A 20,483-nucleotide genomic window follows, 5' to 3' on the forward strand; every position below is an offset into this window, starting at 1 on the left:
TGTAATTCATGGTAATGTTGGAATTCTGCCCGTTAATACCGCTGCGGGCCTGTCTTTGTGTGCATTTTTGACTGCGGTGAAAATGTTATTTTTGAAAGACTAAACGCCAACAAATATGGATCGAATCAGAATTTTGCGTTAGATTTTTCTACAAAGTAGCAAAAAAACATATTTTTTCAAATAGTTTTATACATACTTTTGCATAAATTATCCAGAAAGTGAGTCATGATTTTAGTTATACTTGAAAAAATCGAATTCTAACAACCTCAGAGCACCCCCTGTGATTTTTGACGCCCCTCCTAAGGGGTGCTTCCCCACTGTGTTGTCTTATTTCACTGTGTGTGGGTTGATGGGCACTCCAGACACCCGAATGTATGTGCAACAAGCAATGAAAAAGTTTTTTTTTTTCATGATATGTCCCCTTTAAGTCCCTACTCTGCCTTGACAAAATGCAAGTAAGGCTGATATTCGGTTCAAATCAAGCTAGTTAGCAGGGCTACTGTTCAGCTAGCTCCTGTAGTGCGAGTGCATTTTGCATTAGTTTCATCTGTCTTTTTAAAGTTTAAACAATTTCCTGGTGTTTACTATACATATTGTAATATAAATCAGTGTTTAGTACAGCTCTTGGTATTAGCATTTGAACCATGTGTGATTATAACAAAGATAAGCAATAGTTAGCTTGTTAGTAATTCTCGTGACATTTTCCCAGCAAAAGTGTTATTGGTCTTTCCAAATTAATATTATTTTGGGAATGAACTCATCTAAATGACCTTCCCTGTTCTTTTCAGAACTATATTCTTAGCTGCCACGTCACCCCGCACCACATTGTTGCGTCTGTAGTGACCTCAGAGATTGATGAGATAAACATCTCTCTCCGACCCTCCCTGCCCTACCAAATCCAGAGTTCCACCAGCGTCCGTCATGCTCCGTCTCTCAGAACTCACACTACACCAACAATAGTGTGGTCCTTTAATTGTCACCCATATCAAGCCTATAACCGGACTACCCGTCTCGAAAGGGTATCGGATGGTAATCAGCACGGCAGCCTATACAGTTAGTGCTGTCGCTCAGAGCCTCTGACGTCACGTCGACATGCCTGTATGATTAGTTCTGGTTCAAATCCAGCTGACCTGCATTGTCACCCGTGATCAGCATCCTGCAAATGCCTGTAACGGGACAAACATTGTTCATTAAGAGTTTTTGCAGTATTGTAAATTAGAACTATGTGATGTGACGCAGGGGGAGGCGGTTAGAGGCTGGGGCTGCCATTGTCTGGAGCCTTGAATTTAGGATTTCTTTAGTATTATCAGGGTACACAGGGCTATAGATTATGAACACAGAAATATCTACCTACATATCTACCTTTTTAAAAAAATCAGTGATAGATTATTTTAAGTAACCTCCTTTTATCTATTGTCCATTTATGTCTCTTTGTGTTTACCCAACTCACTCGTTTACCTGATCAAGGTATGCCAACCCTGTCTCCTGAAAATTATTATTTTTGACTCATCACTCACTCATCTCCAACTGCTTATCCGGGGTCGGGTTGCGGGGGCAACAGCTCCAGCAGGGGACCCCAAACTTCCCTTTCCCAGGCCACATTAACCAGCTCTGACTGGGGGATCCCGAGGCGTTCCCAGGCCAGTGTGGAGATATAATCTCTCCACCTAGTCCTCCAGCTGGTCGTGCCAGAGGGCATCCTTACTAGATGCCCGAACCACCTCAGCTGGCTCCTTTCAACGCAAAGGAGTAGCGGCTCTACTCCGAGTCCGTCACGGATGACTGAGCTTATCACCTTATCTCTAAGGGAGACGCCAGCCACCCTCCTGAGAAAACCCATTTTGGACGCTTGTACTCGCGATCTAGTTGTTTCAGTCATGACCCAGCCCTCATGACCATAGGTGAGAGAAGGAACGAAGATTGACCGCTGCTCCGATTCTCCGGCCAATGTCACGTTCCATTGTCCCCTCACTCACGAACAAGACCCCGAGGCACTTGAACTCCTTGACTTGGGGTAAGGACTCATTCCCTACCCGGAGTAGGCAATCCATCGGTTTCCTGCTGAGAACCATGGCCTCAGATTTAGAGGTGCTGATCCTCATCCCGGCCGCTTCACACTCGGCTGCGAACCATTCCAGTGAGTGCTGGAGGTCAAAGACCGATGATGCCAACAGGACCACATCATCTGCAAAATATGGTTTTGGAGAAAATGTAATTACCCTGTGGATTTTGACGTATCTTCCAGCCCAAGAAAAGTGGTACATTGTTGTTTAGTTATGGAAAGATCATGAATTTAGTTAAATATTGTAAAAGTAAGTATTTCCTGTTTCATTGTTGACGTTTTTAACCAAAGCAACAGTCTCTCCCTAACCTTCACAAGTGTTTCGAGGCAGTTTTGGTTGCCTCTAGCCGATATTGTGGGGAATACAAATACGGTTGAACGTTTTTACCTTCTGTATGAATGTATCATGTGGTCATCAAAAACGAGCTCACTCAAAAAAATCCATTTGGCAATACTTTTCTCTCTGTGTATTTGCTGTTGCAAACATAATTTGAAGCAGACAGGGTTAGTCAAAGGGGATACTTTTAGATTTCCCAGTTTTGAGATTTTTGCCTCCAACACAATGGAGGCGAGGAATATTTAGGTTGTGGCGCTCACAGTATTGTGTATAAAACATCTCGACAATCTACAGATTTTACGGTGTTTTTGTTGGAACTTGGAAGTTATTTTCACTTATTATTGTACAATTAGATGTTGTCTCTGCACTGTGCTCATGTAGAGATTGTGCTTTATTACAATCTGTGTGACTCTCCCATTATTTTCATTGTACCTTTTATCATTCTTTTTACCTTATTTTCTCTTATTAAGTTATTGTTTTGGTTCGGTTTGTCTGTTTGTCATTATGGTAACGGAAAAACTACTTGCCCATTTTTCATAAAACTTGGTGGAAGGCTGTAGCGTAGGCCATCAAATGTTGGAGCGTATAGACCTTGGCAGAGGTCTGCGCTCTTTCCGAGTGCCCTTCTGGATGGTTCATGGAGTGGTGACCTCACGTAACTCCGGCATAGCTCACCCAACTTAGACTTGAGAGAGGGTCTAACTGCCAGAAGACGTGCAAACACCTGCGTTGCTGTGCAGAACCTTTTCTAAGATCGTATCAGGGCTCACTCATCCACCAAGCAGAACCTGAATCAATGAAATGTGACCTTTTGCTTGTCACTCTTTTGGTTTCGTGTAGAACTCGCTCTGATCGACATTTATTTGGCTGAGTCGGTGCTCGCGCCTCTGATGTGACGAGTCCTGTCTGCTTGGCTGTCTGCTGTGGAACACATCCGTATGAAACATGTCATCTGTCCTGTGCTTGTTACTACCATTTCCCCTGTCGTGCGAGCGCCGCGGAGACTGATGGCTTTTTCAGATGGGACCATGTGCTACTTGCTCCTGACCGCAGTCAACCAACCTACTCACCGCCACCTTTTTGATATCCCGCCACCTGCCTTTCCCTTCCTTGTTTACTCTGTTATCCCACCGCTCTTCTCTAACTCTTTCTCTTTCGTTTCCTCAATATCTGAGGACTTAGTACTCTTACACTGCACAGGGTGAGATTTTCATGTAGAAATGGGGCTAAACCCCAAATAACTGATGCACCCTCATTCACCTCCTTTGCCCAAATTAAATAGATTTTAAAGGTCCCATATTATGCTCATTTTCAGGTTCATACTTGTATTTTGTGTTTCTACTAGAACATGTTTACATGCTGTAATGTTCAAAAACACACTATTTTCCTCATACTGTCTGCCTGAATACACCTGTATTTATCCTCTGTCTGAAACGCTCCGTTTTAGTGCATTTCAATGGAATTGCAATGGAATTGCACTAGGCAACAGTTTGGGTCCATGTTTACTTCCTCTCAGCTGATGCTATTTACATACACTGCAACAGGAAATAAACCATTTAGAATGTTTACCTTTATCACTGTGTAATGGTCAAAATATTGTACATTTGTGACATCACAAATGGACAGAAATCCTGACGGCTTGTTTCAACGCACAATTTCTGAATACAGGCGTGTGTATTTCTCCGTATATTGAGCATTTTGATAGTTTAGCAGTATTTATATAGCACTTAAACCTGCTTTATAATGTAAAAGTCCTGAAAATCTCCCTTTTTACAATATGGGACCTTTAAATGACATATTTGTTATCTTAAATTCTCTAGAATTTAGAATAACGTTATCTGGGTTTGAATAATGTTCTCCTGCAGAGCATGAGTTTGTAATGGCTCGAAGATACTGCAGCCTCCTCATGCCACTTGTTTTGTTTTTTATTGAACCGTAGTTGAAGAAATGTTTAAATTATATTTTAGATTAGGCTCAAATACCATTTTTGTTTCATATTTTGTCCCTTTGGTCTCCTTGGCTGTGGAGCATTACAGACCAGGCAAGTTAGTATAGGGTGCAGTTTACTCACATCATATAACATGGTGGATCTGAGGTCCTCAAAAAGGCTGTTCTCATACTCCGTTCGTAGCTATACTTACGAAAAGTAATGCACTGTAAGTCGTATATATCCCACGAAATCAGTGCACATTTAGTCCAAGTAATTGTGAACCAGGAAGTATAAAGAGTGACAAACGCTGTGTAGGGAGGAGGTTGTGGTGGATGGGTGGGTGAAAAAAATCACAGGACTTCAGCCCAGGAGATTGGTGTTCATGTCCCATTTGAAACCAGAAGTCAAACCTAACTTACATACTTCAGTTAAACCTCTTCTGTAATTAAATTAACCCAAACGTCGACTTATTTGTCAATAACTTCCGTACGTAAGTAACGCAAACTTCTGTAATTATATTAACCCATATGTTGACTTATTTGTCACATAACTTCCGTACTTAAGTAACGCCACTTTTGCAGTTATTTTAACCCAAACCACGATCTTTTCTTAAATCTAACCAAGTAGTTTTGTTGCCTAAACCTACCCAAGTTGTTTTTTATGAAGACGGAAGATTATTTTGAAAAGACTGTATGCATGTAACGTGCGAAAATGGACAGGTGTTGCTGGACATTCGTAGGAGAATGCTTGGAAAATAAGGAATAACTTTTCTTAAGAAATTATACAAACCATTGCGTGAGGATACGTTGTCTCAAAATACAGTAGCCTTTTTCTGCCATTTGTAACAACCATCATGCAAAAACAATCTGATGCTGCACAATGAACTGACCATGCGTTGTTGAAGACAAGGCACACTACAGTGTGTCTCTTTTTTTCACTTGGCAACTCTTCTTTCTGTTATACCTCTCTTTTTTAAAAACCAGTTGAGATAAAATCTCTTTTCAATAGTGATCTGGCCAAAAAGGAAGCAGCCTAAAGGTCACCAACTGTGTTTGTCAGACTTGTGTTTTGTATGACTTTGTCACCTTTCTGACTGACACATGTTGTTCCCAGAGACAGATTGATACTTCTTCCGTGTTCTTGCAGTCAACGTACTGTATCTTGTTTCTGCTGCATTTTTCTTTGCGTGTCAAGAGTCACGTAGACACATCCATCATCCGACTGTGTCGACCTGTTGGCATATTGGAACTCAAAATGTAAAGTCATGTCAGTAACAGAATGGCTCAAACCTCTGCTTTTATCATCTCATAGCTACGATAACCCCAAACCTTTTTTTATTCCAAATAAGTCCTCATGGGGACGGAGCTGTCAGGCCATCAGCAACCATGCGGTACAAAGTGAGTCTTGGCCACGTCTCCGTCTCACTCGTTGGACTCCTCCATGAATAGAGTGTTCACAAGCCGCCTCCAATGAGTATGAAAACACTGTGTCGCCTAACACATAATCCACATCATAGGAAAATGGTGTTTGGTCCCGCGGCAGCGTGACATCACTCAGTGTTTCCCCTACTTGACCTTTGTCAGATGGCAGCGCCGAGGACCCGAGGGGAGGGCTCTGCCGTCGAGCAGCTTGTGCCCGCTCGGACGTTCAATATCTAATATTTTCATAATGAGAAACAACCGAAAGCAGAACATAGAGAGTTCTGTATGATGTCCTTGCTTTCTGACTTGGTAATTAGTTGTGATAGTTGGGTAACGGATGCTCTGCTTGAAGGGACACCAAGAACATATCCACTGTTCCGTAACGTATAAGTCGTACAATGCTCAGACATTTCCACTCATTCGGTTCTCCAAACCATGAGAACATAATGAAAGGCCGTCCTGGTAGCCTAGAATTTAAGATGCATACCATATAACCTCAATGTACCCAGTAAGAGTCCAACTGGGGACTGTTGCTGCATGTTATACCCCACTCTCTCTCTCTCTCTCTCTCTCTCTCTCTCTCTCTCTCTCTCCACGTGCCCTGTCTATAGCTGTGCTGTCAGCTGACGATTCCCCGCATATGCACCCTGAGTTACTAAGCCAGAGCTTTCACTGTATCACTGAGCACCTTAGGAGCCTTGTTCCACGATTGTCATGCCTAACTGCCCCGCTAGTGGGGCAGCTGAGCTGAAAATTCATAACTAGAATGGCACTCGGAGAGCGCAGACCTCCGCTACCCTCTCTGTTCAGCTTGCGCCATCATCCATGTGTATTTTTTGTTTATGTTGAGATCAGCTGTACGTAGCGGAGCCGCGTAAAACACTTTATTCAAACTGGACAGAAACAAAATAAAACTCACCTAAACCGTCGTCGTTACTCTTTCAAACAAGAGTCAAGTGGGGTTTGGTCGAACTCAACTATAATTTCACCGAGTTTAATGTGAAAAAACACAGATTCTACAGTTGTCCCCTCTCCCCCCCCACCCCCTGCTTTCTCTCTCTGAAGGAAAGAAGGCGGGGTCATGCGTCATCAACGTGCCATCAGTTACACTGCGCATGTGTTATACCCAGAGGTCTTATCGGAACCCTTAAAAAAATTCCTGAATCCGGATCATGATCCGGATCACCACCAAAATTGAATGGATTGTTCATTGTGTCACACCCCATCCTTCCAAAAAATGACATTCAAATCCATAACGGATTTTTGGATTGATCCTCCAAACGGACAAACCAACAAACAAACCAACGCCGGTGAAAACATAACCTCCTTCCTATGCCTTTGGCTTTGGCGGAGGTAACAATTGTGCATTTTGTGATAAAATGAACAAATTTGGCACAGACATAGATTTATATGTTATGTAAAGATATAGATATCGGTGTGCTGCAAATTTGGCCCCTGAAGGCCATGGCAGCCATTTTTCAAAATGGCCAACAAATAGGTGCTAAATATTCCTAATTCCTGCAGAAAACTGATTTTATGACTCTTGATGATTTCCATGGTGTGTTCAAGCTGATTAGATCAGATGTCAGAAGATCACAGACATGTTTTTTTCCCTCTTTATTTCTTCAGTGCTTTTTAAAAGGTTTTAACCTGAGAAAAATGTGAAAACAAAATAAAAGTAGCAAGGGTCACTTCAGGGTCAAACTTCACCCCCATGCCTTCATAGGCATGTATGTAGCAATATTTCTGTAATTTTTACTGCTCATGAAAAGTGAAATGTACCGATGGAAAGCTGAAGATCTTGCCGTTCTATAGATGTATTGGTTGTCATTCTATCATGAAGTCAAGGGGGTGAAGTTTGACCCTGAAGTGACCATGCTCCTTTTATTGGGTTCTTCTCAGGGTAAAGGCTTTTAAAAAGTACCCTTAAGAAAATAAAGAGGAAAAAAAACATGTCTGAGATCTGATCAGATCAGTTTGAACACACCTTGGAAATCATCAAGAGTCATAAAATCAGTTTTCTTCAACATTTTGAAATATTAAGCGCTTGTTTGGCGGCCATTTTGAAAATTTGCAGCTTAAGAACGTCCCGTCGTCCCGAGGCCGAAAAGAATATTATCGGGGAGGATGAAAATTAATTTTGGGACTAATTTGGGACGGGAGTTGAAAGAAAAATGCCTGTTTCATTAGAATGAACGGCGATGAAAATTACAGCATGTTTTGTGTAGCGCACCGTTAGAATTAAACCTCCGTTAAACATATACACACACAGGAACTCACACACAGCATATACTGCCGGCCTGTGATTTACCGTCAGCCACAGCGGCAACGGAAAATCATTCCCAAGTCAATAAGATAAACTTTCTAGTATTAATGTTAGACTGTTTGATGTTAACGGTAATGTTACAGTTAACGCTCGCTAACAAGTCAGCAGCCGACGTTTGCATTTACAGTGAGTGAGCTGACGATAACGTTACGTTAACAATGAGGAGTCAAAACTCTGCAACAGCTCAAATCCGCTTACTAATCTTAACCACTTATTTACTTACTCTATCCCCTATGGGTAATAAGGCTGTAATGAGATCTCTCCGATCACATTTTGACCGTACCAACATGCTGTTCCTCTCCCCACGACAAGTGCATCTTGTCCTGCAGCTCCTCCGACTTTAAGACGCTCAGCTAGCAGGGCCGGTTCTAGCTTTTTGGGGGCCCATATGCAAAATCGTGTTTTTTGAAGAGTAAGAAAATATTTAAATTTAACTTAGCAGCATTGTTAACATCAAAATCAATACAAACATACAAATTATAAATAAAAAAACAAAACATTAAATGGCTTCTAAAATAAAAATAAAAACTTTTGGATAAATTATAAATTTATGAACAAAATAAAACACGTTTGATGTTCGATTTATATTAAGGGTAACTTTGAATGATTAACCAGTGGTAATGTAGAAAAACAAAGATTTTAAATTTGGGACGGTCCACTTTCATTTCGGGACGGTTCCGGGAGGACGGTGAAAAAAGTTGGTTTAGAGCCCTGACCCTCAGGGGCCAAATTTGCAGTGCCCCCAAAATCTATCTTTTCATCTCTTCATCTGTGCCAAATTTGTTACTTTTATCGCAAAATGCACAATTGTTATGTTTAACCTCCCTGCTATTATGGGGTTGAACAGCCCATCTGGAGCTAAAACATGACAGTAACCTGAGCTGGAGTTCTGAGGTTTTTCACAGGACGTCGTTCTCATGCACATGAGTGCAAAGCTTTAAGAGCTAAAAGTCTCTGTTACTGTTTGTATGAATCTCTTCCTCCCCTACCAGGATTGCATCTAACCACTTTCCCCAAGTTTCTTCTATTGAAATCAATTCTGATTACTTTCAGTAGTTTTACAGCCCTCGCTGATATATGGACTATCCCCCCTCCAGGCCCCCTAGAGCCTCACAACCCCCTGCTGCTACCAGCTGACGGGGAGAGAGGGAGGAAGAAAATAAAAGCAGGGAGGAAAAAAAACAAGGCTTCTGGGAAAACAAACACTAGTCCTGCTTCTTGGCACTCGTCTCTTAACCCTTTCACTGACTCTGGAAAACACAACGATCTGTTGGAAGGTGGTTATTCAGGAGTTTTATCCTGAGGGACAAATGACAGAACTTTCATTTGTTTTTAATAGCATTTTCATTTTTTTATTGCAAATACATATACAAAAGGTTTCTTTAAAGACAGTACAAATACATGGCAAGATCACAGAAGAAGAAAAACAAGAGTATTGGGAACATCAGTTCTTTGATATTGAGAGAAAAAGGAAATGGAGCTCGTGGAGCAGAAAGGTTCGACGGTCCCTCTGGTGATCGCACGAACGAAAAAAAGCCCAACAGAAAAAATAAAACCTTGTAACTGAGATAACATTTTCCAGTTCTTTCCGCCATAGTTTAAAAAGTCCAACTCAAAAGAAAATTCACAAATAAAAAATACACAATTCGTTAGATAGCCCCCTCCCCCCCTCCCGACCCCTCAGAAAAAAAGGCAAATACATAATTAAAATAGACATTTAGATAAGATAAATAAAAAATAAAAACATACGATTACAGCGTGTACCATTTTTTTCTAAGTACCCCCTGGGTTTAAAATAAAAAATTCCAAAAAAAGGGGAAATTATATGCCGTCTACATTTGCAAAATTCATTAGTTATAAGAATAGTATGCAAAATAATTACTTTGAAATAAAATTAAAGCTAATAAATAAATAAACTGAAGGTTAAGGGAGTGTTTTGGACACCAGCATGGTGGGAGACTGCACCGGGGGGGGGGGAGGTTGAAGGGGTCAAAGGTGACTTCCTGTAGCTGTCAAACACTCGCTGTTGGACGGTAAGTGTAATCTCAGCTGTGGCCGTTGCAAACACACACACACACACACACACACACACACACACACATACACACACATGCACGCATACAAAAAGTGTAAAAAATCCAAGGCACGGATGGTGGAAAGGGCTGCAGTCTCCCTCCGTCGAGACAGTTGTGAAACCAAGCCGCCTCTCTCTTTCTCTGTATTGCCTAATAGCTTTTCAGATGGATGATTATGACACATAACTCGAGGAAACAAATCAACAGCTTAAATACAAACCATACTCGCTGAATGGTACCAAGCAAAACATAACAAATAAAACAGAAATCCTTGTATGAAATCGAAGCAGATAACGGCGCCACCGTGAGTGGTTAGCTGCTGAACTGTTTCAAATATAAAGCTTTTTGTTTTATATCTACAGGTACAAATAATTAACCCTCCCACCCCCACCCCATGGGTTACAAACTGCCAGCGTATGAAGGAATAAACCAAAAACAAAAAGAAACATACACAGTACCTACTGGAATATCAACAATCAATAAGTCCTCACAGAGGATTTTTCCTAAGTCTCTTCATCTCTCTAAAAATATATATATAGTTTCTATCAATAGCAAGGCACGACGTGAGCCAATCACAAGTCCAGCTCCTCTTCTTCTTCTTCGTATTCAAGTGTCTGAGTCAGGGAGCGGAACTCTCCCTGCGGTAAAGTGTTCTGTATGTCAGATATGTGTGTGGCTGTACATGTCTGTGTTGTCTCTCAGGGTCTGGTGAGCTGGGTGTAAACCGGAGCCTGGTCCCAGTGCCCGGGGCTGCTCTGAGGGATGGAGGGCACCCCCGAGTTGTCGGCGATGGGCGTGTACATGGGCCTCTGGCTGGGGCTGCCCATGTAGCTGAAAGTCGAGTAGAGCCCCGAGGCCTGCCCCGCCCCCGCGTGGCTGTAGTAGGACGCGGCTGCGTTGGCGACGGCGGCGGCCCCACCCCCCTGGTGGTCGGGGGAGTAGTCGTACTGCTGCGCCCTGGAGATGGCCGGGTAGGAGGAGGAGGGGGGGCTGTAGTGCTGCAGGTTGAAGGGGCTGTAGGCGACGTGCTGCGGGGAGCCCTGCTGCTCGGTGTAGTGGCTCGGGCTCAGCTGCTCCGTCTTGATCTGGGTTCTGTGCTGGTTCTGAGCCGCCTCGGTGCCGCCGCTCCCCAGAGGGGTCAGACCGTGCTGCTGTCCCTGCTGGTTCTGGCTTTTCGCCAACCAGGCTGCGGCGGCTCCCGCCTGCGGGCTGACTGGAGCGCCGCCACTGCTGCTGATGCTGTAGCTGCCGGTGTAGGCGACCGCTGTGGCGTTGCTAGCGGAGCCGGGGTGCCCGTTGGGCGGGAGGTACTGGTCGAACTCGTTGACGTCGAAGGTCTCGATGTGGGAGATGACATCGCTGCTGAGCTCGCCGATGTCCACGTCGCGGAAGTCGATGTTGAGCTGGCGCCCGCCGGGGCCCTCGGTCAGGGAGCGGAGGCCACCTTCACGCTTTAGGTCCATCTTGCCTGAGCTCACATCAGTCTTTGGAGTGGTGGGGGGAGTAGGGGGCCCCTGGGAGCCTGGAAGATACAAACAAATAAGACACAGATTAGATTTTTGTTTCTGCCTTTAAGTTATTTTTAACCAAACCTATCAGATTGGGGAATTATTCAACTTGTTATGACTTTTGAATGATCTTCAGAGAAAAAAGTGGAGAACATGAGACATTCAAACCAGCACTGAGGTAAATATCAGACTACTTAAAGGGACTGAAAACCACTTCTCTCCTCCTGCTCACCTGAGTGCTCACTAGGAGAGTGCACCTCTCCCATGCTGGAGGCCGGAGAGTCCGCCTGCTGCAGAGCTTTGAAGATGGCGTTTGGTGAGATGTGCGTCTGCTCGCTGCCGTCCTCCGACTCGCTCTGCCCGTTCTTCACCGACTTCCTCCGCCGGGGCTGGTACTTGTAGTCCGGGTGATCCTTCTTGTGCTGCACCCGGAGCCGCTCCGCCTCCTCCACGAACGGCCGCTTCTCACCCTCGTTGAGAAGTCTGCGCGTTAAAAGCATAATTAAGTAACCAAAGACTATTAACGGCGCACTACTTTACTCTATTCCAACATAAACTATGTCAATAATTAAAACCACAGAGCTGAATTAGTCTGCAGAGAAGATAATGTGTAAATTTACAACACAGAAACTAGGTCAAATAAAAGAAACACCTTACATCCTAAACTGGTGCGTAAAAGCTGCAAAGCTGATTCCCACTCACCTCCAGAGTTTGCCCAGAGTCTTGCTGAGCTCTGCGTTGTGCAGGTGCGGGTATTGATCCGCCAGCTTCCTCCGCGCAGCCTGCGCCCACACCATGAAGGCGTTCATCGGTCTCTTCACGTGCGGCTTGTTCTTTGAAGATCCGTTCACGCGCACCGGCATGGGCACGAGGGTCCAGTCGTAGCCCTTGAGCACCTGCGACACGGCCTCGCGGATGCACGCTGGGAACTTGTCGTCGTCTTCCTTCTTGAAGTCCCCGTCCACTTCCACGTCCACGCCGAGCAGCAGCCCGTTCTCCGACGGCCGGGTGTTCTCGGTGTCGGAGCCCGAGCCGGACGGGCACGGGGAGCCCGCGGAGTCCTCGGACATGGTCGGGCTCGGGACGTCGGAGAGACACTTGTCTTGTTCCTCCGTCATCTTCAGGTAAGGGTCGAGGAGATTCATACGAACAACCGGGTTTGGTGCCAAATTACGCGTGAAACGGGTAGTTGGGGGAGTTATTTCTGCTTTTCTCGCCAGAGGAAAAAAAAGTCACTAAATGGACTTCACCTTGCCAGGATGAGTTTGATGCAAAGTCTTTCAGCTGAGAGAAGAAAAACTCTCTTTTGCTCCGGTGCGTAAAACCGGTTCGTCTTTACGCACGAAGTTTCACACAGACTCCTAGGGTGAGTGCGTTTTCTGCAAGCGGGTCCGCACTTGAAAAGGGCAAAAAAAAAACACACACAAGCCAGCCTGTTCAGAGTTTACCTTAAACTCTGCAGGATGAAACGGTAAAGTGCTCCTCTCTCTCTTCTCTTGGTCTCCAAGTACAATCCCCAGGACGCGTGAGTGCTTTGAACTGCAGACGTTTCGCACGCGGGCTTTATAAGAGCGTTGCCATGCCGCACAGGAAAGCCCGAATCTGATTGGACGACAGTCTGTGACGCCAAAGTGAAGGAATTTGATCCCATTTCACCCCTCCTTCCACTAACCAGCCACACAAAACACACACAGACACTTTCTCTCAAACATACACACACACACACGCACACACTGCCCACGAGCCAGTATATATGCAGTTTAATCCCGGCTGGATTTTCCTATAGATACTTACAAGGCTGTGTATGGAAAGAAACATCTAATCAGACATATGGAATCCATTTATTTATACTCTAATTGACTGAAAGTGATTTTTATTATGAAGGAAAACACTGAAAGAGAATAAATTAATTGCAAAAGACCCTAAAAATCCGTCCAAAAAGAAATATTATCAGTAAAACTATGTAATTTATGACATTTAGCTGGTATACATACTTTCTATTCCTACTTTTAAAACATTTTCTTGTGTTTCTAAGTGTCTTTCTCCACACTGGATCCATAGCTACAGTTACACCATGTGGTCAATAGGGGGAGACAGCAGTCTATAGGAACCCAGTAAGCTTCCTCCCTATCCTTGCTGAGAGCAGGAGGGAGAGGGAGAGGGAGCTCCAGCAGACTGCTGCTGCAGGGCAACAGTTGCTGTCAAACATCAGCTCCTGATTTGTATCGCTCATCTCATTTCCCACAACAGAGCAAAGATCAGGTGAATGGTGAATTCTGTGAAATTTGCAGACTGGTCAAATTCCAAACTGGCCTTACCTTTTCTTTTTTTTTATCAAAAGTTCTATATAAAGTTGATTTTAAGAGTTGTTGTTGCACAGTATTATAACTTTATATCCATTTTGGAATCATCAATATTTGAAACTGAACTTACATGGTATCATTTGCTCCTTTGGTGTCCATTATTCTCGTCAGATATACATTTTTCGTAAATGTTGTAAAAGAACACACAACACATTTTTGGCATCCAAAATAGTGGCATTGCTACAAGTATCAGAGGAAGCATTGAGACCCTTCACTTAAGTAAAAGTAGCAATAAATACCCCATTACAAGTAAAAGTCCTGCATTCAAAAACTTAAAGGGTAACTACTTCATACATGTTATTCCTATGGTCTAAGGGAGTCCAAAAAATATTAGTAAACATGAACAACTCTCTCCCAAATCCAAAAACTAGTGCCAAAACTCAAACTTGTGATGTCATAGGGGTAGCCCCACTGGCTAGCTCACGGCTGCTGCTCTGCACTGCGCTCATACGGTGGTTACAGCTGATAACGCCGTCCCGACCACTGGCACTGTCGCTGAGGCGTAGCGCCCACCATCCAGTTCCCCCGTCAGGTTAACACTGTTAGCTCTGTTAGCAGTGTTGCCGTTGTTTTCACGGTTGGCAGAGTTAGCAAAGAGTATAAAAACAAAGAGACGAAACTCCCGTCTTTTTTTTACAACAGCTGCTGCCGCCATATTGGACTAAAAACGCTTATTATATTATATTATACTTTATTGTTCAACACAGGCCATTTCGGTAGAATATGACAATAGAACATAAATAATTTTGTTTTACTTTTGTACTTTGTATGGGCGCTGATGTTGCAATGGGACAATCGATTGACTTTCACTTCTTGGCAATATATGCACGTTGCCATTACCTACAAGCCACAGGCTCAGCCGTCGTCATGTTGAGAGCCGTGTGGAGGCAACAGAAATGCTCCCAATCTTGCATTTAGCCCCTTTTAAGTAAAAGTACAGAAGTATAATCTACAAAATATTCCAAATAAAAGTACTCACCATGCATCAGAATGACCCCTTTTAGAGTTATATTACCACATATTATAAAAAAATGCATTAATGTTGCTGATATAAATATGTAAGAATCTTTTTATTGATGTAGTAGAGCTCATTGTAACTACTTTACATACTGTTAGGTAGTTTAATTTGTAACAATACATCAAATTTGATGTTTTGAATAGAAAATCTTAACCAGCAAAGTAACTAGTAGGTCTGATTTAACTGTTAAATATGTGTAATGGAGTAAAAACTACAATATTTTGCTCTAAAATATATTGGAGTAAAAGCAGAAAGTTGCAAAAAAATAGAAAAAAAAGTCCTCAAAATTGTACTTAAGCACGGTACTTGAGTAAATGTACTGTCTTCTACTGACAACTGTATCAATATGTGTCATCTATGAGTGTATTTTCACCTCACACACACTCTCCCTTTGTCCTCTCTTCAGCCAAACACAGTGCGACTCTTCAAATCCCAGTAATATGAGGTGCTCTGCACTGGTCACCGATGGTAACCTGCCTGCACACGCCCCCCCCCTCTGATTGTTTATTATGCTTTGTGGAGATGTGGAAATGTAAATCTCAGTTCAGCCTAATGTGGACAACATGTGCTACCTGAAGTCGCCTTTTAATAGCTCACAGATGTCAGGTAGAGAACTAATTTCACTGCTCTGTTGTATAGCTGCACACACAGACACCCACAGGCCTTTTTGTTCAACAGATACAAATCTTTTTTTTCTTTTCCCTCCCTGTTATGTTGCTGGTTTACTGCTCAAACTCTGAATCACTCAGTAATTCTCTCTCTCCCTGACCAATTAGGCCTTGTGGTCTCCAAACACTACAGCCTAACATCGGCGGCCTCCTTCGTTCCTCTGGGCCCGGTTTATTTACACGAGGCATGCTTATTTAAGATACTCACTTTGAACACAAATAGAAGGGAGCAGTTTGGCTCCGCGTTAATAGCTCGTGGGACGACGCTGCGGTCGTGTGCGCGCTGCGTGCCGTTATACACAAGGCCACCGAACCGTGTTTGCTTGGAGAGCTACAGAGGCTGAACGCATTGACTCACAGAGCAGCGGCAGAGGGGTGGAAAACATAGTGTTGCTATTGACAGAGTAAATATGGTTAATAGAGGACGGAGGGAGGAGATGGGTCAATGAAAAAAGGGAAAGGGAGATAGAGAAGACAAGACAGCTAGTTTCAAGTTTTATTGATGCATGTATAATGCAAAGAGGGCACCACAATCAGTAGTGGAAAGGTATATACAATACCAAGGAATTTTAAGAATGACAATGATAACCCATTAGAACACCACTCCTCCCCACCCCACCCCTCTCCCCCCCATGACAAATATAACATTACACAATATTACAATAAAAGACACATTTAAATAAATTAAATTCTTTAAATAACAAATATATAAAAAATATATATTATAAATAATAATATATATAAAATATAATACAATAATATAAATTTTAAGTGACAATGATTACCCAATAGAACACCCCTCCCCCATGAAAATAGTAATAAGAATAAGGATAATATTACAATAAAAGAAACAGATTAAAAAAAAACATATAAATGAAATTGTATAAATAAATATTGAATACATAAATATATGTAAATAAATAATATATATATAAAATATAATATCAATTTTAAGAATCACAATGATAACCCAATAGAACCCCTCCCTCCATGAAAATAGTAATAAGAATAATATTACAATAAAAGACAGATAAAAAGAACATAAATAAATGAAATTATATAAATAAATAATATATACATAAATACATGTAAATTGATATATATGTAATATAATAATATAGATTTTAAGAATGACAATGATAACCCAATAGAAAACCCCCTCCCATGAAAATAGTGATAAGAATAAGAATAATATCATAATAAAAGACACAGATTTAAAAAAAAAAAAAAACATAAATTCAATTATATAAATAAATATTGAATGCATAAATATATGTAAATAAATAATAATACATATAACATATAGTATAATAATATCAATTTTAAGAATGACAATGATAACACAATAGAACATCCCCCGTGAAAATGTTTATAAGAATAATAATAATACAATAAAAGACACAGATTAAAAAATAAATAAATGAAATTATATAAATAAATAATAAATAATGAATACATAAATATATGTAAATAAATAATAATATATACTGTATATAAAGTATAATTTAATAATGTAAGTAAATAAATACATTAAACACATAGATTAAATGTATTAAAATTAGAAATTCAAAAAAAATAAAAATAACAAAAATGATTTGATAGATTAATTAATTAATACAAATAGAACATTTAAATAAATAATCAAATTAAATTAAAATATTTTAGACCCAAAATATAATATAATAAAATATAAAACCCAACTAAGACATGACAATTGGTAAGAAGGACAACTACGTTAATGAACCCTTTCCTTGTACTCCAGCAGTGAAAAGCAGTTGTTCAGCTGTCACCTAGCAGATCTGCACACCTCAAACACACATGTAAAAACATGTATGACCTCCACTCCCACGTGACATCTTGTCAAAACTGTAAAAAAAAAAAAAAAACTAATCCGAGATCAGCATATGGTTGAACACTCCTCCTCCTCATCCTCCTCCTCCACATGTCACACAGGCAAGTTAGACTCCAAAAATGATTCATATATCAACTGTTGGATAATAAATTCCGTACGTTCGACTCTCTAAGTGAATATTTTATATCAGAGTTGGAACTTTTGCAAATTGTTTTCCTGCTTTCAACCAATTTCAGTCAAACAAGTTTCAAACAAACAGTTTGTGAGAGATCTGTCTGTGGTTTGAAAGCTGCTGCAGGATGAAAGTGCGGTCCACTCTGTGGTGTTTTAGGTGGCAGGGGGATGACCAGAGGCTGGTGGGTGCAGCAGGCGAGCAGGCAGGCAGGCAGGCAGGCAGGCAGGGCGAGGTCTTGGGAAACTTCTCATCTCGACTTGGAGCTACAGCGTAAAAAATTTGAGCAAACAGTGGGAGTCAACTGCTAAACCCTGTCTGCTTTTCTTTGGGAGTCCCATCGGGCCTGCTTTGCATTTCTGAGCTTCACAGCTACGGGGAGTGACAGATGTGTGTCCAGCTTTCTGATATACATTCAATTTTAAAGGTGCAACGTTTGCCAAATTAAACATTAGTATATTGATTTAAATTTGCTTGTATTACCCTGGTATAATAACCATAACCCCATGAAATTCTTCATGGGAGGGTTGAAAGCATAGTATGTCTGAAGACATTTCCCACTTTTCCTGTTGTTTTCCATCAGAAAGGCCCTGTTCAGACCTGCCATTAATATGCGTCCTGAGTGATCGGATCACAAGTTGACAGCTTTAAGTGTCCACCTAATATATTATACCTGTATATCCGCATGCGTCTTGAGTGACCGCTTTTGATCTGATCTCACTTCCCCGCTCTACATGCAAATAAACACGTAGTAAACACACGGCTCATACAGCAGACGTTGTGACGTAATATTACATGAATGTCACTATTAACATCCTACATATTCGTGAATTTGGGTACATTTTATTAACATCAAAATCCTTTGCCAGGCAACAGCGGGGTAGAGAGCTTCAGAGAGCCGGGGATGGGAGTGGGTGAGCGGGAGGGCGGGTGTCAGCATCTGTCACTGTCACATCTCAGACAGTATGATAATAATGCACTTTGCATGCCTAGTCTGATAGTCTATAGATATGTAGCCTATATATAAGCATATTTCAATAAAATACAGTTGTACCCACGGAATACAGTAGAGCACAGAAGCCGTTTCCATGTTGCGGGGCTGACAAGTGCCTGCATCTGCCTGTCTATTCACCTGAGGAGCGCAGAGACCTGCAGATCGTCAGTTGAGTAAGCGGTCCTGCTTAAAGAATGCGGCCCAGACCACCTCTGAATGTGGTCTGAGTGAGCGGATCTCAATGAATCCTCATTGCGTCTTGTGTGCGTTCACGCCTGCACCTAGAGCAGTCCACTTGTGATCCGATCACTCAGGACGCCTGTTAATACCGGGTCTGCACAGGGCCTAAGAGGATATACGCTGCGGTCACGCAATGTCGGCAGAATGGGACGAACCAGAAAACCTCCCAGTGTTATCAAACTTCTCAAACTATTCCTGCAGCATGATTGGCACTTTTTCTGCCATGTATTCATGATCCATATTCAGTATATTCTTTTTAACATAACTAAATACAGCACTTGAGAGTTGTGTTATTGCATACTCCTATTGCATATTCCTATTGCAGCGAGTAATTTTAAACCCAGCCATGTTGTTTTTTTTTCCTAACCCTAACTAAGTGGTTCAGTTGCCTAAACCTAAGCAAGTTGGGGTTTTTTTATTCAAAACATTAAGCACGTGTTTACTGCAACCGAAAAGTGACGCAGAGGGGTCTGATTAAGAGCGTCAGTATGTGACGAGTTGGTAATTTGCATCGAGTACGTTGAAAAATATCTAACTTTGGCGGCAGATTTCGGTCAGACCGTGTGCACTGTGTGCCACAGGAAGTTTTTTTTTTTTTTTCGTATACTATATGGATTTACGGACACAAAACAAAACTGTGTGGAAACAAGGTGTTAGTGACGTACGTGAGTTAAGTAACAAAAGTACGGTAAAATAAGTTCACGTTGACTTTTCGTTTCACAAAGGACATGAACAGTGGTCTCCTGGCTGAAAGTCCTGTTTGTTTGTTTGTTTGTTTGTTTGACCCAACCATCCACCCCATGTGGAGTTTGTCACTCTTTATACTGCGTCACCTGACTTCCTCCTTTGCTTCAGTCATATTTACTACGGCCACTAGAGGTCTGCATTGTCTTCTTGTATTGGTATCAATGATCAACCATGTGAATAGATGATAACAGCCTTTTGAACATACTAGTAGGTGTAGCAGGCCCATTCTAACCCATATCTATGAGGCTGATAACCGCTGATAACGCCCATTCAATCAGCTGATAAAATTTAAAGCAGGTGCATTTGTATTTTTATTGGAGTATTTCTGGAATATTGCTGTGGGAGAACCGCATCCTTCCCCTTTTTGTTTTAGCTTAGTTCCAGACCTGTGAATCTACTGTATGCCCACATCTCTTTTTTTCTGCAATTAAAGTAGGTCTGGTGTTGTGCTCATTGAAACAACCAAGCAAATCAGAGCTTTGTAGGTGGTAGGATGTCATCTTCCTGTGTCGGAGCCAGAAAAAGAACAACAACATCCATGAGAGATTATTACATCATAATGGCGACAAGCATGGGAGAGATTGGCGCAGATGTACAAGGTCGATTTACAGAAATAACAGTACATGTATGGGTATATTTTAGGGCTGTCAATCAATTAAAATACTTCACATAGATTAATCCCATGATTTTCCATAGTTAACCGCGATTAATCACATTTTTGTATCTGTTCAAAATGTACCTTAAAGGGAGATTTGTCAAGTATTTGATAC

At 41.9% G+C, this 20,483-nt stretch overlaps 1 protein-coding gene and 1 long non-coding RNA gene across 6 annotated transcripts in view; one reads left to right on the forward strand and one right to left on the reverse strand.

The window, feature by feature from the left end:
• Positions 1 to 20,483, forward strand: part of LOC119479398 — a 379,295-nt gene that overhangs the window by 120,594 nt on the left and 238,218 nt on the right. The gene's annotated exons all lie outside the window — the stretch shown is intronic.
• LOC119479397 (transcription factor Sox-9-A-like) lies at positions 9,402 to 13,205 on the reverse strand. Its single transcript, XM_037754943.1, has 3 exons — positions 12,362 to 13,205; positions 11,892 to 12,142; positions 9,402 to 11,673 (listed from the first exon to the last, which is right to left on the reverse strand). Exons 1-3 carry the CDS (start codon positions 12,802 to 12,804, stop codon positions 10,850 to 10,852), a joined length of 1,518 nt encoding a protein of 505 aa, XP_037610871.1. The 5' UTR covers positions 12,805 to 13,205; the 3' UTR covers positions 9,402 to 10,849.

This window comes from Sebastes umbrosus, chromosome 20, assembly GCF_015220745.1.
Source record: "Sebastes umbrosus isolate fSebUmb1 chromosome 20, fSebUmb1.pri, whole genome shotgun sequence".
NCBI lineage: Eukaryota > Metazoa > Chordata > Actinopteri > Perciformes > Sebastidae > Sebastes > Sebastes umbrosus.

Bases quoted from the DNA above. Each gene is read 5' to 3' on its own strand.
- LOC119479397 (XM_037754943.1), bottom strand. From the start codon at position 12,804: ATGAATCTCCTCGACCCTTACCTGAAGATGACGGAGGAACAAGACAAG. The intron at 12,143-12,361 runs GTGAGTGGGAAT...TTTAACGCGCAG, and splicing joins ACTCTGGGCAAACTCTGGAG to ACTTCTCAACGAGGGTGAGA. The intron at 11,674-11,891 runs GTGAGCAGGAGG...TGTATCTTCCAG, and splicing joins CTCTCCTAGTGAGCACTCAG to GCTCCCAGGGGCCCCCTACT.